The sequence below is a fragment of the Loxodonta africana genome, chromosome 5 (genome assembly GCF_030014295.1).
Source record: "Loxodonta africana isolate mLoxAfr1 chromosome 5, mLoxAfr1.hap2, whole genome shotgun sequence".
NCBI lineage: Eukaryota > Metazoa > Chordata > Mammalia > Proboscidea > Elephantidae > Loxodonta > Loxodonta africana.
The window spans coordinates 34,685,803-34,703,589 of record NC_087346.1 but is presented as its reverse complement, the minus strand read 5'-3'; the positions used below and the strand labels follow the sequence as shown (position 1 = coordinate 34,703,589).

The 17,787-nt window shown below is 38.2% G+C and overlaps 1 protein-coding gene across 1 annotated transcript in view; it reads left to right on the top strand.

The window, feature by feature from the left end:
- Window positions 1–17,787, top strand: part of ANK2 (ankyrin 2) — a 240,754-nt gene that overhangs the window by 112,018 nt on the left and 110,949 nt on the right. Inside the window, exons 14-17 of the mRNA XM_064286268.1 lie at window positions 4,375–4,572; window positions 7,412–7,510; window positions 8,073–8,171; window positions 15,390–15,587. Coding sequence (XP_064142338.1) covers window positions 4,375–4,572; window positions 7,412–7,510; window positions 8,073–8,171; window positions 15,390–15,587 — 594 coding nt within the window. The remainder of the gene's footprint in view (window positions 1–4,374; window positions 4,573–7,411; window positions 7,511–8,072; window positions 8,172–15,389; window positions 15,588–17,787) is intronic.

Below are 17,787 nucleotides of genomic sequence, written 5' to 3'. Positions count from 1 at the left end.
CTTGTACTCCTTTCACTAACTCATACTGTTCAAATTCTATGTTACTTTCCTTCTCTTATATATCTGCTGCTTAAAAAAAAAAAAAAAAAATTTTTTTTATAAGAGAACCAGGCTCCTTCTACAGTATTTCTCTGTATTTTAAGAATAGTGTAGGTTGCTAGAATGGAAACCCAGTCAAACTAGTTGAAGCCAAAAAAGAGTTGTGGGAGGGGAATCACTGCTTCACACTACTGGGAAGTTCAAAGATGGAGCTGACTTCAGGCATGACAGAATTCAAGGAAACAAATGATTTTGTAGGTCTCTCATCCTTCCTCTCCTCTGCCTCCTTCCTGTCCTCTTTCTCCTTCACCTATGGTTCTCTGTCTCTCTCCTAGCTCTTCCCTGCTGACACCATTACTCCTATTTCAGATGTGAGGAAACCTGTTCTCTCTCCCATCTGTGCAAATACTTAGATTCTAATTAGTCACATTCCCTACCAGAGCTGATCACTATTGCCGGGATATAGGATCGGGTCTGAGCCCCATGCCCGTTCCTGTGATCAGGGAAGGTGGGGTAAGATGACTGGCAGCCCCTTTAGAACAACATGGAGCATGGCATGCCCACTTCCCCCCAAGAAGGGGAGCGCTGTTCCCAGAAAAAGGACGTAGGCGGTACTGGCAGAACAATCACTACATATCCGCTCTGTTTTACCTCTAGTTTTTCCAGCACACATACACACAAACATGAAGTTCCGAAACTCCCTTTCTTAACCTAATACCATTGTTCTACAGTTTAACCTCTCCCAAGATGGTGAAGTGGTCAGAGCTGAACTGCTAACCAAAAGGGTGGCTGTCCAAATCCACCAGCCGCTCCTTGGAAACCCTATGGGACAGTTCTCCTCTGTCCTACAGGGTCTCTATGAGTTGGCATCGACTCGACAGCAGTGGGTTTGGCTTGGTTTTAAAGGGGAGATAGTCAAAAATTATGTCCAGTTACTACATTGAGCTCCAGGGTTTCTGTATGTAGTCTTCTCAGTTAGGTTTAAAAATAACACCTCATGGTTATATGCAAATAGAGCTAAATCATATTTTTGCCTACTCCCAATATATGATAAAAGAAAAAATATATAATCACAACAATATTTCTCATTTAAAAAGTGGAAGCATCATACTTTATTCAACAGTAAGAGCATAAGACATATTCTTCTGGACAGATGAGACAGTAAGGGCTAAAATGGCATGAGTTCCTTGATCAGCCAATGTGTTTTTGCCTAGGCTTTGCTCTTTGAAGTCCTTTTTTTAACAGTGCCCTCCATGGACATAACTGAAGAGAGTTACCACAGCCTGCCCTTCTGGGAGATCTCTTTCTTTAAAAAAATAAAATAAAATTGCCTTCAAGGCAGCTCTGACTCATGGTGATCCCATGTGTGTCAGAGGAGAGCTGTGCTCCATAGGACTTTCAATGGCTGAATTTTCAGAAGTAGATTGCCAAGCCTTTCTTCCAAGTTACTTCTGGATGTCCTCAAACTGCCAGTCTTGCGGATAGGAGCCGAGTGTGTTAATCTTTTGCACCACCCAGGGACTCCTTCTCTTGCTTTTGGTACCCACATTCTGTTGACACAGTTCCAGGGGCCTGGCATTTGCTGTAGTGATTGAGCAGTCGCAGGACCTCTAGGCTTAAACTCACTTAAAACTTATCTTACTTAGAAGTTTAGTTAGCTGCCAGTAGAGTAGGTTCCTGGAAACTTTCTTAGCTAGTAACTAACAGCAGAAATCTTATCAAGAACCTTGTCCCAGCCATTGATATTTCTGTCTCTTGGTAAAGGAGACAGGGCTCAGCAAGTCTCCATGGTTTTGGTTGTGGTGGAGCTGTGGTGATAAAGCAGAGTTCACCTACTTCCTGATTCAGACTATCACAGTCAGTGATGCTTTACAGTGACGGGATTATTGCCTTCGATATTAGGAAGGTATCTGGGGGATCAGCCTTCTACCATTTCTTTAGCTCTGCCCATGAATCTCACTTCTTGCAAGTTCCCAAATACTTTGCTTGAGACAGAAAATTCAGCTTTTGCAATTCTAATCACCCAAACCTCGAAAGGTCTTATATTCCTGGATACAGATTGAAAGCATTTTCTTAGCAAAATTTATATGTTCTTTTCTGCTTTCAGATAGGTTCTTAACAAAAGTTGAAGAAAGTGGGCAATACAACTTATTTCTTAACTTCTTTAAGCTGGTACCTGTAACATGGGGTTGCCATGAGTTGGAATTGACTTGATGGCAATGGGTTTGGCTTTTGGTTTGGTTCAATGCCCATAGTCTGAGAATCAAGATACAATAGTTGACAATTTAATCAGTTACTTGGCTACCAACTGTCAAAGATTGCTACTTCTCAGCTATGGGTGAAGGGGTTGTCATCGCCCCAACTCTCCCTCTCACTCACACACATTGTAGACTGTCACTTGCTGCACCCTACCTCTCTTAAAATCTGTAGGGCAGTTCAATAAGGGAAATCCAGAAACAACAGAAGTTCACCATAAGTTTTATCAAGTTCCTTGTGGTTTTTTGTTTGTTTTGCTATACATTTATATTTGTAAATGCTCATTCTTTGTGTTTCAGGAAAATTGTACCTTCTGAAGTGCTATAGGAGCCCTGGTGGTGCAGTGGTTGATATCTTGGCTGCTAATCAAAAGGCTGGCAGTTCAAATCCACCAGCTGCTCCTTGGAAATCCTATGGGGCAGTTCTACTCTATCCTACAGGGTCATTATGAGTCAGAATCGACTCAAAGGCAATGGGTTTTTTTTTTTTTAATTTATTTAAAGTGCTCTCAATCTTCTTTCTCAAGGAGAGTCACCTTGTTCCAAGTGTTTTCTTAGTAGACATTTTATCGTATCTGTTTCTGTGAATTGTGTAAACACAAAAACCAAACCCAGTGCCGTTGAGTTGATTCTGACTCATAGCGACCCTATAGGACAGAGTAAAACTGCCGCATAGAGTTTCCAAGGAGCACCTGGTGGATTCGAACTGCCGACCCTTTGGTTCGCAGCTGTAGCACTTAACCACTACACCACCAGGGTTTCTGTGAATTGTGTAGGCAAGTAAATATTGTATTTAGAATCAAAATCCCTGAATTCAAGTCTTGTTTTAATAGCTGAGTGACTTTGGACAATCCTAGAGAAGTTTTTTAATTCCCCTTAATCTCTTTATCTAGAAATAGGCTAATATATTTTGTGCCTTACTTTCAGGTCTCTTATAAGAATCCAACATGTGTCATACATGAAAGAATTTTTTAAATGATGCATTTTTATAAAATTATAACACTATTACTCATATAATTGTATTATTTATTTTCTTTTAAGCACTCTGAAATTCATGTGATTCTGTTTCACCTCTTCCTATAGCTCTCTTAAAATTTTTATTTTTCTTGCAACTTTAGGCTTTTGCGTTTCTTTGGACAGGTCTCTACACTATCTTTTCTCTATTCATTCTGAGCCCTGGAAGCTGGCCCAGCTTTTCCTTTTTCACTTTTATTATGACATACCCTCGGGCAGATTGTAAAGATACACTTCTTTTCATTACTAAGGTGATGCACAGTTTCCTTTCTACAAGGGACAGTGATTTGGCCTGGTTCTCTTAACCTTGAAAACATTTGTCCTGACTACACATTAGAGTCAGGTGATTTCTTGAGCCTCCTGAAGCATCTCTTTTCTGTCCCTTATACCAACTGTATGCTCCCTCTGATTTTAAATGAAAAAAAAAAGTACTTGGCAAATAGTTAACCCCATTTACTTCTTGCCAGACATCTATTTTACCCTTGAAGTCTTTGTTGCTAGTCCCAGGCCCACCTGCAACTTTTACTGGAATGTCTTTTTAGATCAGATTACAGTATCTTCTTTATCCGTAGCATTCATATCCTTGGCTTGCTGAGTGGAGTAAAAACAAAATTTTTCAACATCTCTGGTTCTTTTTCTCTTGACATGATTCCCAGAGTAAATCCTGCCTCTTAGTGAAAGGAAAGTTCTTGGACAAGAATCTAGGTCTTAGAACTTCCGGACTAGATTTCTTTCTTATTCAGATCTGTGAGTTGGTTTATATTTAAACATAAGTGGGGACTGAAGCCTGAATGAGTTGAGAAAGATTTTTTTAGGTGCCCAGAAAATAATGACCAAGTTAATAGAGGTACATACTTTTTAAAAAATCTTAAGGAGATTTTGTAACAAAACAGGTCATTTCTATAGCAAAAGATAAAATAAATTATGGTCAGAGTAGTAATACTTTCCTTTTGGGTAGGGGTTCCTAGAGGCTCCGAGAAGATGGCCCAAAACATCTGAGTGAAGTATCTTGTCGGTAAAGTACGGTCTGTCCTGGCACTAACGTTTTATTTGACTTGAGTTGTAGGAGGAACAGACACCTTTGCATATTGCTTCCCGTCTGGGTAAGACAGAAATTGTCCAGCTGCTTCTACAACATATGGCTCACCCAGATGCGGCTACTACAAATGGGTACACGCCACTGCACATCTCTGCCAGGGAGGGCCAGGTGGACGTGGCATCGGTCCTCTTGGAAGCAGGAGCGGCCCACTCCTTAGCCACCAAGGTAAGAGGAATGATGTCGTGACAATGTGGACCAACAGGGTTCCTAAGCCAGGGCGCTTCTCCTCTACGACACCAGTATTGAGAAGAGCAGGCCTCCATTAGGCCCCTGACTTACTTCTTTCTCTTTGAATATTTTAGATCCATGGTCTAAATGATTAAAGATTCCATATAATATAGGTAGTAAAGATTACTGGATTTCATTCTACTGATTATATCAGTGTTTCTAGCACATGTATATAGTACTTAAACCAAAATTAATTTCCTAAGACAAGGGCTACTTTCTCTTCTCTTACCATTATGAAATCTTTAATGTATTTCCAAGAGGAAAAATAAAAAACAAGATCACCAAATACATTGAAATGATACTGCTGATGAGGAAGAGAATATTGTATTAGATTGGCAATACCATAATTGCTGAGAGTTGTAGTCCTGTCTAGATGTTTACTTAATTTTGTCTCTTCCCAACTTGAGTATTAGCCATCACCTATTTGGCATTCTCATTCCCATTCTGATCTCTAATCTTTACCAGCTACACTTTTGCCTGGGTTTTTACAGTGTTTTAACAGAGCTGGGCTGGAAAAAACACATTTTTTTAGTTGTTGTTGTCATCTAAAGAGAATACACACCAGCCTCATTTTACTTTTGTTCAAATTTTCGTAATAGAGCATAATATTTTGAAATTTACTATTTGGAGGTGACTTAAAATAAAACATGAGCCCGCTCAGCTCACTGGAGCAAAAGAAATTGGGCTCGTGCAGAAGGGCAGGAAAATAACACGAATTAAAGCCTAGAACAAGCAAATTTCTTGCAGAGTAAAAAAATTCCCAGAAACACAACAGTGGTTGGGATTAATAGAAAGATCATTTCAATTTGCCCATAATAAATAAGGATAAATACTGCATTCAGGGGAGAAGGAAGTTTGCAAGCATGATGTGAGCTAGTGTTTCAATTTAGCTATTATGGCTTGTCTGGTTGCTTATGGCTGTAAAAAAAAAGTTTGATATTAACATTGGTAATACACTGAAAATATGAAGAGTTTAAGAGATTTTTTAAAAAATCAAAAACTAAGTAATAAAAACATTATTGTAATAAGAATAATGACCTAATAGAGACTGGGTGATTATTTATCAAGGGGATAAATAAAATAAGAGACACAGAAATAGAGAATAAATCCAAGTCCCTTGTCTTCCAAACATTTTTAGGATTTAAAAAATATAACTAAAACCATAGTAAATTAGGGCAGTAAAATAGAGGAAACATACTAAACAGGGCTGTTCTACAATGGAACTGACTGGAGTTCTGAATGGTAGTTGGCTCATGATCGTTATTTAAGTGTGTATAAGTAGCAGGGGGTAAATGAAGTCCTAATGAGATTAACATAGGGGACGAAAGGAGATGTGTGACTTAAGAGATGCTTTCCAACCTCTGTTCTGTGATCCTACAGTAAAGATTCTATGTAGTTTTGACTAATAGGAGTTTCTAAATTTATAAAGGGGCTAGATCACTATTCCAGCAGGACTTTAAGGGTAAGGAACTTATTTTTTTCTTCCTGAGCATATGGTTTCTCTCAAAGAATGATACTTCCTATCCCAAGCGTCACTCCAATAAGTATGTGCACTGGGTGGAGGGATAGCTGTGACTACAAGTGTTGGTTTATATGGACCAATGCAAGAAGGAAGAAATAATTCCTACATTTGTCCCACTCTTGGAAAAAAACTGGAATATTCATTCTCTTCCAAGGACTTATTAGTACCAAATGTTCAAAAATAAGCAAAAAGAAAAACAGCATCTTAGTTAACGGTTGTCTGATGGCATTATGATAGGGGTATTATTGCTTCTTGGGGGATACTCTGTATTTATAATGAGTGTTTAAATGGTCCCTAGGACAAGCCATACATTACAGCACCTTCCAGGCATATTTCCTGGGTGTGTTTACAGGCCCTGGTCAGCCTTAAAATTCTTCCACTGTAGTGCCAGAAGAGCATGTGGTTAAACTGTCTGGCCAAGAAGATGGTTTTGAAATCATCATGTAGGAACTGTGCCATCCTCTAGATCTCAGTCCATGGATTTATCTGTATTTGCAACATATTGCTAGTTGCAGAGAGTGGATATTTGATAGATACACGAGACATTGAATGTGTACCTACAAACATGTGTAGGACAGCAGTCTTTTAAAAATGCTTTAAACCTTCAGAGTGTTTAAAAGTCTGGTGTTAATCAGCCTGACCTCTTGCCAGAAGTAGAATGTATTTTACCAAAGGAATTGGTCTTTTATACAACATGGGTCTTCTGGGAAACGAGACAACAGCGAGGACAGGAAGTGCTTTTAATGGTGAACATTATTTGTTCTGTAGACTATTCATCTTGCCATTTCTGCAGAAAATACAAAACAATTGAATGGTGGATAATTTTTTTTTAAACCATGGCTGCAAAAAATATCTTAAAATTTAAATGAAGAGTGGAGGATTGGAGAAAAAGCAACTACTGTCTCGATCTTACTAAGAGGCAAGAGAAGGTTTTTTTTTTTCTTTCCACGCACAAATCAGGGTCAGTGTACTGACACCAGTGGCTTTTATAAATTCCAGACCTATAAAGTCAAGTTTCAGTCTCCAGGTCCTTCAAATGACATTCCTTTTGTTCAATCACACGAAACTTTTGTATGTTAAACTTCATTCTTTATCCCAGTCTTTCCTAATGGCTAACAGATGTAATGCTACTGGTGTTTTTCTCATGTGGATAATCAACACAGTTTACTTAATATGTAAACAAATAAAAACAATGTTCTTTAGGTAGTCACAAAAAGAAATACTAAATTTCACTTTTATTCTTCACATTTTTAGAAGGGTTTTACTCCACTGCATGTAGCAGCCAAGTATGGAAGCCTGGATGTGGCAAAACTTCTCTTGCAACGCCGCGCTGCCGCAGATTCTGCAGGAAAGGTAAAATTTCTGTAATATATTTCAGTTACATAAATCTGTCGAGTTTGAAGATTTGGAGATCTGAACGTGTTTAATAGTATTTCTCTCACTCTTCTAAATGGAATATGAGTGCATCTGATGAAACTATGCCAAATTGACGTGGTGGAGGCTTCTGTTCGTGATTGTCCATGTAAACGCAGATTCAGATGCATTTCAGTTGTGCCTCGAGCTTTGTTCTAGTCAAAACGGGCCGGGAACTTCTCTCAATGCAATGTAATGTAGTAATTCTTACATAGCATTTTAGATCTTTATTTATGGTGAACATCAGTTGCCATACTTGACTACTACAAGATGGATTTTGCTAACTAATTGCAAGCCCAGTCATTTTCAATTTAACTAAATTTCTAATATAAAAATTATTAGGTATTGGTTTATTTTCATTCTTTTTTTTCTATTGACTATATTAATTAGTTCATTTATTAACATGGATTTAATCAATTTCAGTTTCCACGCATCCTGGTAGCCTTAGGGCAGCTAGCACTAATTTATTAATAATGCTGAAACTTAAACACACCCTTTACAGAATGGCCTTACCCCGCTCCATGTTGCCGCTCATTATGACAACCAGAAGGTGGCGCTGCTGTTACTGGAGAAGGGTGCTTCCCCTCATGCCACTGCCAAGGTGAGGACCACAAAAAAGGATTTAGACAGAAGTTGTAACCATAACCTGAAAGCACATAGGAATTGTTTTTAAGACACATGGCATAATGTAACTGCAACTAACCCTAGTCGTAGCAGCTTTTGGTATTGACACCTTTGGTAATTTTTTTTTTTTTTTTTCTACCAGTTGTGCCCATACAGCCTTTTAAGTTTTTAAAGTCAGCAAACATAATGGGGTGTGTGCCCACAAACCAGTGGAGATCAATCTTGTTGCCAAGGTTTAGAGTTTTAGAGACTGAAGTCCCCTGTAAACTGAAAGCTGCTCTATAACATACCCCTTTGGACACCGATTCCTTCAAGGACTTCAAAATTTTCATTGTGCTATACACATTTTTATACACAAGACTCTGTTGCTCTGTCTTTTAAATGTTTCATCTGTGTTAATTGTAGCATTTTTCCTTTTAAATCCCTAGCCCAGGAATGCCTTTTTGGTGTAGGTCTAGCATCAACTTCTAAAACAGCTGCAGCTAAGACTCATACCTATGGACAGGGGATATTCCACCATTCACTTGCCCTTTATTATACTGAAAATATAAATGAAAATCATATAATACATAAAGCCCATTATACCTTTCATTCATTCATTGCTTCAGCAAACACATATTGAAAATATATCAGATGCTCCAGTAGGTTCTGGAGATATAAAGACAAATAAGACGTGGCCCATGCTATCATTTGCAAATTTTCAAATGAAGTGACCTATTTAAAAGTGTCTAAATTTTAAGGAATCACCATGAAAACACAGTATTCCTATCCCACGGGAATATTAACAGCCAGTATAAGTAGTTTCCCATATTATATATAGTTCATAGAATAAAAAGGCTTAATGAAGGCCTGCATTTAAGGAGTTGGTAACAGCCAAGCCCACACTCACATGCTCACAAAATGTGATTATTTCAAGGAGTCACTAAAGCCAACTCTGGACCTGGGATTTGCACGTGAACATGAGCACTGCTTTGGAGAAATGGCCAATATCTTTCATTAGGCACTGTAGGGGGTAAATAGTATGGATCACTGCTGTACTGAATAATGCATTTTCATTACTTGGGTCAATGCCGTTCTTCATCATTCTGTCAAACATTTGACCATGTAGAGAGTACTTAATTATGTTGATAATTTTATGTTTTTTTTTTTAAGAAAAAATATTTATTGTGATGGTAAAACATTATGCTATAGTAGTGACATCATAACAACAATAAAAACAACCATTCACGTGGCAAACAATATGCCAAACTCTTCACATGAAATATCTCATTTAATCTCACAGTAATCCCACGAGATGGTATTGTTGTCACCCCTATTTTACAGGTGAAAAACAGGTTTAAATAGGTTAATTTGTCTAAAGTCACATGAATAATACGTGGTAGAGCTAGGATTTGACCTCAGGCAGTCTCACTTTACAGCCAGCACTGTTAACCACTATGTACCACTGCATCCCAAAGCAGTGGCGAGAGAACCATTGTACTTCTGTTACAGAAATACGTGCATATATATACTCATGTCTATTTAAATTATGCATATATTATTTTCTCTTGATAAATTTAGGTGAAATAATGAAGACTAAGCAATTATTGTAATAGAATGAAAAACTTGCTTACTTAACCTGGTCATAATTTTTTTCTACTAACTTTCCAGGCTGGCCATTCTCTATATAAGTATGAATGCAACAATACTCAATATGATTTTATCCAGCTCTCACTATATGCAAAGAAAGGATTGTAGGCACCTGCTTGGTGAGAGGTAAAACAGGAAAACACCTGCTGCACCTCGTCCCACACAAAGTACTATCAATCTAGTTGATAGAGAAATATGTATATATATGTATATATAGAGAGAATATATATTTATATGATGTGTGTTTGTATATATAGAAAGAATATATATATGTGTGTGTGTGTGTGTGTGTGTTTGCGTGTGTGTGTTGGTGGTGGTGGTGGTACGTACCATCGAATCGGATCTGACTCATAGTGGCCCTATGTACAACAGAACGAAACACTGCCTGGTCTTATGTCACCCTCATAATCATTGCTACGTTTGAGTCCCTTGTTGCAACCACTGTGTCAGCCCATCTCATTGAGGGTCTTCCTCTTTTTTGCTGACCCTCTACTTTCCTATGCATGAGGTTCTTCTCCAAGGACCAGTCCCTCCTAATAACATATCCAAAGTACATGAGATGAAGTCTCCACATCCTCACTTCTAAGGAGCATTCTGGCTGTACTTCTTTCAGGACAGATTTGTTTGTACTTCTCGCAGCCCATGGTATATTCAATATTCTTTGCAAACACCATAATTCAAAGGCATCAATAATTCTTCGGTCTTCCTTATTCATCATCCCACTTTCATATGCATATAAGGTGATTGAAAATACAATGGCTTGGCTCAGGCACCTGAAAGTGACACCTTTGCTTTTTAATACTAAAGAGGTCTTTTACAGCGGATTTGTCCAATGCAATGTGTTGTTTGATTTCTTGACTGCTGCTTTCATGGGTATTAATTGTGGATTCAATCAAAATGAAATCCTTGACAATGTCAATCTTTTCTCCGTTTGTCATGATGTTGCATATTGGGCCAGTTGTGAGGATTTTTGTTTTTATGTTGAGGTGTAATCCATACTGAACCCTGTAGTCTTTAGTCTTCATCAGTAAGTGCTTCAAGTCTTCTTCACTTTCAGCAATCAAGGTTGTGTCATCTGCATATCGCAGGTAGTTAATGAGTCTTCCTCCAATTCTGATACCGAGTTCGTCTTCATTTAGTCCAGCTTCTTTGATTATTTGTTCAGCATACAAATTGATTAAGTATGATGAAAGGCTACAGTCCTGATGCACACCTTTCCTGATTTTAAGGCATGCAGTATCCTCTTGTTCTGTTTGAAAAACTGCCTCTTGGTCTATGTACAGGTTTCTCATGAGCACAACTAAGTGCTCTGGAATTCCATTCATCAAAATGTTTTCCATAATTCGTTATGACCCACCCAGTCAAATGCCTCTGTGTAGTCAAAAAACTACAGGTAAACATCTTTCTGGTATTCTCTGCTTTCAGTCAAGATTCATCTGACACTAGCAATAATATCCCTCGTTCTATACCCTCTTCTGAACCTGGCAGCTCTGTGTCAATGCACTGCTGCAACTTTTTTTTTTTGCTTTAGATAAAAGTGTACAAAGCAAGTTAGTTTTCCTTCGATAGCTTCTACATAAAGTGTTTCATGACCTTGGTTTCGCTCCTCAAGATGTGTCAGGACTCTCCATTTCCACTCTGGTTCCTCATTTTCTTTCGTCCTGATTTTCTATCCCTTCCTGCCTTCTCATCTTTGCTTTTGGGCAGTTTATGCCCTTTTGATCTTGTATATTGATTGTTCTAAGGAGTACATTCCTTCAGGTGTTATTGTTTACCTTCTGTGCTTCTCTATCTTTTGGCTGGGAGGTGGTCTCTGGGAATGGTTTAAGTTCCATGTCAGAAGGGTATCTTAGGGCCATAGTCTCAGGGGTTCCTCGAGCCTCCGTCCTACCTGTAAGTGTGGTCTATTTTTGTGAATTTGATTTTTTGTTCTACGATTTTCTCCCACCTTGTCCAGGATGCTTTGTTGCTGCAGCAGTTTTTGAATTATCTTCAGCAAAATTTTACTTGGGTGTGATATTAATGATATTGTGTGATAATTTCCACATTCTGTTGGATTGCCCTTTTTTGGAATGGGCACAAATAGGGATCTCTTCCAGTAGGTTGGCCAGGTAGCTGTCTTCCAAATTTCTTGGCATAGATGAGTGAATGCTTCCAGAGTTGCATCCATTTATTGAAACATCTCAAATGGTATTCCCTCAATTCCTGGAGCCTTGTTTTTCACCAATGCCTTCAGTGCAGCTTAGACTTCTTCCTTCAGTGTCATTGTTCTCGATCATATGCTGCCTCCTGAAATGGTTGAACACTGACCCATTCTTTTTGGTACAGTAACTCTGTGTATCCCTTCCATTTTCTTTTGATGGTTCCTCTGTCGTTCAATATTTTGCCCATAGAATCCTTCAGTATTGCAATTTGAGGGTTAAATTTTTCATCAGTTCTTTCAGCTTGAGAAATGCTGAGCCTGTTCTTTCCTTTCGGTTTTCTAACTCCAGGTCTTTGCAAATTTCATTATAATACTTTACCACTCAAGTCGCCCTTTGAAATCTGTTCAGCTTTTACTTTATCATTTCTTCCTTTTGCTTTAGCTACTTGATGTTCAAGAGCAAGTTTCAGAGTCTGTCTGACACCCATTTTGGTCTTTTCTTTCTTTCCTGCCTTTTTCATGACCTTTTGCTTTCTTCATTTATGATGTCCTTGATGTCATCCCACAACTCATCTGGTCTTCAGTCGTTAGTGTTCAACACGTGAAATTTATTCTTGAGGTGGTTTCTAAATTCAGGTGGAATATACTCAAGGTCGTACTTTGGCTCCTGTGGACTTGTTTTAATTTTTGTCAGCTCCAATTTGAACTTGCATATGAGCAATTGATGGTGTGTTACACAGTTGGCCACTGGGCTTGTTCTGACTGATGATATTGAGCTTTTTCATCGTCTCTTTCCACAGATGTAGTCAATTTGATTCCTGTGCATTCCACCTGGCGAGTTCCATGTGTATAGTTGCTGTTTATGTTGTTGAAAAAATGGTATTTACAATGAATAAGTTGTTGGTCTTGCAAAATTCTATCATATGGTCTCCAGTGTCATTTCTATCACCAAGGGTGTATTTTCAAACAATTGATCCTTCTTTGGTATTAGTGGTTGGTGCATGGATTTGAATAATAGTCATATTAACTGGTCTTCCTTCTAAGCATATGGATATTATCCTATCACTGACAGCATTGTACTTCAGGATAGATCTTGAAATGTTCTTCTTAATGAAATATGTGATGCCGTTCCGCTTCAATTTGTAATTCCCAGCATAATACTCCATATGATTGTCTGATTCAAAATAGCCAAAACCAGTCCATTTCAGCTCACTGATGCCTAAGATATTGATCTTTATGTGTTCCATTTCATATATATGTGTGTGTGTTTGTGTGTGTGTGTTGGTTCCTGACAAAACTAATTAAGCACAAAAGGAATACTTAAAACAAGATCTATGTGAAAAGTTTAAAATAATGGGTACGGTTTTCCTAAAGAGACAAATGTAGCCATGAACACCTCTACCCTCTGTGGTGTTATAGTCCTTACTGTTAGGCACACACACACCAAGTCCAGAAGACTGGGAAACAGAATTCTCCACTCCCGAGTCCTCAGTTGGGTGAGTGTTCCGAGGAGACTCCTCTAGTGTCTTCTACTTATTTGCCCCTGCCTGTCAGTGAACATGGGTCCTTTAGCTCTGGAGCCGCACCACCCCCATCTCTACTTTTAACTCTTCCTATTCTCTACCCTTTCTCTCTCTCCACCACCCCTGCCCCTACACTGCATTGACTCCTGGAGCCCAGACTTTCTCTTAGTCTTCATTGGGATTTGTCAGTTATTTGGTTCAAAAATTCTACTTTAAATGGGGTTGGAGAACTCCATATCTTGCAGGTTGAGTGTCTATAGGACAGTCAGACCTCTTATATTGCTAAATTGACAGCCTCTTTGATTACTTCGTATGTTATTTTAATACAACACCTCTGTCTTCCTCTACTTCAGTGTCATTAGCAAATATTCTGATCCTTTGCTTGGCCTTGGTAGAGCTTTGCTGTAAGAATGAGGGGAGATTGTGGCTGGAGAAAACACATTGTACCACAAAAGAACATGGCTGCACCTTTAGGTTCCACAAAAATCTGTGTACCTCTCTATTCAGTAGAGCCCATGGTCTCCTAGTATGATGTTCTAGAGCACCTGGAGCACCTGAGGCCTGTGACCAGAATCCAAGGATTGCTGTTGGATTTCCTTCATTGAGAGAGTTATAGTTAATTATCATTTATCTGAGATGAAGAATATTTATTTTTGTTTGGAGAAATGCCGGCGGAGTAGATAGATAATGTAAGGCCATTTGAGGATCAAGATTTGATTATAGCACATAACCACATTTAATACCTTAAAACTACCTTTTATTTTTTGGTATGCTTTGCAGTTAGATTTAATGAAATTGTGTTTCTTCAGAATGTCTCTCACACAAAACACTTGATTTACTTGATCATTATGCCATCTTTCCCTTCTTCATACCACGTTTAATGGCACAGGCACTGTTTTTAATTTTTATTTTACATTTTCTCAAGGGAAATTCTATAAGATCGTACAGAGAAAAGATAGTTCCCAGACTTAAACTTGTTTCAGAGTTTTTTTTTTTTTAATCTTTTTTTCTGTTAAGTAAATACAAGTTTTAAGATTTGTCTCTTGAATATAAAGTGTGAGTTCCCCTGGTCCTTTCCATAAATTCCCACATAAAACTAGTAGCCTCATATTTCTACTTCTGAGGTAGTAGGTTGTAGATAAGGGGGGAGATCTAAGACTTCAATTGAACAAAGATTATTACAAGCTAACTTTACTTTTGAATATCTCTCCATTAGAATATAACCCCTTAATGAAGGGATTGTCTGATTAGTTCACTTTTGTATTCCCATACCTAGTACACTGCCTTGCATATGTTGGGTACTCAGTAAATATTTCTCAAATGAGTGAAAAGTACTAATCTAATCAGAAGCATGTTAGTGAGAGTATTATAACAAAATCGTGGAAGAAATAATCCATTTTATTCTGTACTATTAAACCACAGCTGAAGAAGAGCATTCAGTTCAGGTAGCACCATTCAAACCAGACAGATAAAAAAAAAAAAAGTAAAATCAGGCCAAAACAGGTTATCTTAATGTTGCAAGGACTAGAAATGATACTTCTAGAAGAAGCAACAGAAAGACTAAAAAGGGATATAAAAAGTCTCTTGAGGTATTTAAAGCTTGGTTATATAGAAGAGGAACCTGTCTAAATTTTATGTTGCTCTTGATGGAAGAACCAGTATTATTATAATGAGGGGATTTTCAGCTTTGGGGCACTGTGTACGTATACATGTCTTAAAATAGAATGGGATGCTTTGTGACATTGATTGAAAAGAGTTAGATGGAAACCTGTGATGGGTAGTCATTTGGATTAACTATAAGATCACTTTGAACTTCTCTTTTGGCTAGAGATTCGTATTTCCTTCAGAGATCTATATTGGCACAATGGCTAAGCTTACAATATCTTCGTTTTTTTTTTAGAATGGCTACACTCCTTTACATATTGCTGCCAAGAAAAATCAAATGCAGATAGCTTCCACACTCCTGAACTATGGAGCAGAGACTAACATTGTGACAAAACAAGGAGTAACTCCACTTCATCTGGCCTCACAGGAGGGGCACACTGATATGGTCACCTTGCTTCTGGATAAGGGAGCCAATATCCATATGTCAACCAAGGTACTGTGTTCTTGCCTCTTGTTTCAGTCAAAAGCCTTTTGGATGAATGTAAATAGAAACCAATCAAAGATTACTTGCAATAAAAAGGGACAATGTATAAAACGGAAACAGGGATATCTTCTAAAACCCAAGGACAGAAAGGGAATCAAGTCTTATGAGGACTGGAAAACCTTAAGGAATCAAAGGGGCCACCTTCATAGACTCTCTGCTCGTGTTATTACATTTTTACATTTTGATTTTTCTCTGCCAGTCGATTTCATTCAATTTTCTCTGTGTATCTTCTTTGTCTGCTTCTCTGTGCATCTTCTTTGTCTGCTTCTCTGTGCATGTGGCAGAAGAGAGTACTCCACAGCTACCACTGTGGTTCAAGCAGTCAGCCCAGATTGCCCAAGTACCTGCTCATCTTAATTTTAAATTCCAGAGAGAGAAATGGGGAGTCTGTCTGGAGTTGGATCCAGTTTAAGCTGGCAGGCTCATATCCACCACCCTGGTCATTCTCTAGCCTGGCTGAGCATCAGAGACACCTGATGAGAGGCAGAGAACTCAGTAAAATAGAGATTCCTGAGCCAACTTCAGCCCTACATAATCATAATCCCCTAGTTTGGGGGTGAAGGTGGCAGGGAGGAAGGGGTAGAGAATCTGTGTTCTTAATAAGCACCTCAGTCAGTTCAGCCTTTTTCCAGAGACTGGACTTTGGGGACCACCATACTAAACTGTGATACAGTAACAGGGAGAGAGTGAAAAGCATATTACTGAAATACATGAACACTTAAATTTTTATAAGTGTATATATCCCCACTGGAGCCAATTGCCAAGAAACCAAAAAATTGGAGACTGTGTTTATTAGTTAATTCATCATTTAGCTCTCTTAACACGTGGCATGGATTTAGTGAAAATAACATTTCTTAGGATTTTCCACAAATACACAAATGCTCACTGTTGTATACTCTCACTGTTCAGTTAATCTGTGCTTTTGGGAAGAATCAATTGCAAATTGGTCTTAATAACATTTGTAAATAAGTTAGGTAGCATGTATTCTTTAGAAAGTTCTGTGAAACAGGCAGTTTGTCTTAAATGCCTCCAGAGTTCTCCCTATGCCTTTATCACTCAAAGGTGTTCCAGTACATCTTTTGCTCTTATGCTCTTCTCTGTCCTCTGTCAAAAGTCCTCAAAGATCTTTTTTAGAGTGTGGACATAGCAAATTGTAGAGTTAGCCTTCCAAAAGATATTTATGTTTTAACAAGAATGAATATGATGAAGCTTGGTGGTAGAATTCAGTGTATTAGCCAGTTATAAAAGTCTGGGTCATGAACTTCACTGTGGCCATTGAAACCATGCCATCCCGGTGGTCCTTTACCCAGTTGGAGATATGCTAACCATGAAACCAATGGTAGAATATTTCATTTAATATCAGTATGAGAAGGGGCAATCAAGGGTTTATTGTCTTTGAAAATCAATCTTCATTTGAAAATAAACAAAGAAATCCATAAATCAAGCGTAATTTTTAGTAGGGTAAAAATTCAAGACATTTCATGAAGCTCACTGGCAATGCTTCTGATGGTGTTAATTTTAATTAAAAAAGGTGATACATATTTAGAATCAGCTCTCTACGTCCTCTCTACTGCTATTGTTCTACACATATTGTTTCCTTCCAGAGAGTTTTAGCAGTCAGTCAGCAAATACGCAATGGGCATTTTTGACTTTACAAACTGAGCAATTAGGAAAATATTCAATTTGGATCACAAAGTAATTATGTTATCTTTATAACAATGATTTTAGTATTAGATTTGGGAGGTATCCTGAAGGCAGGATATATTTGTCATTTGAGTAAGAAAATATGTTTAGATATATCTGAAAATAATATACCTATACTATACAGAAGCTATATATAAAAATACAACCTTCCCTGGGGAGAGAGGGAGAGCTATTGTTCAAGGGATACTGAGTTTCTGTTGGAGCCCTGGTGGCACCATGGTTAAGAGCTTGGCTGCTAACCAGAAGGTCAGCAGTTCATATCCAGCCCCTGCTCCTTAGAATGCTATGAGGCAGTTCTGCTCTGTCCTATGGGGCCGTATGAGTTGGAATCTACTCAATGGCAGTGGAAGTTTCTGGGGTGATGGGAACCCTTGGAAATAGAGGTGATGACTGGACAATATAGTGAATGTAATTAATATCACTGAATAGTGTACTTAAAAATGGT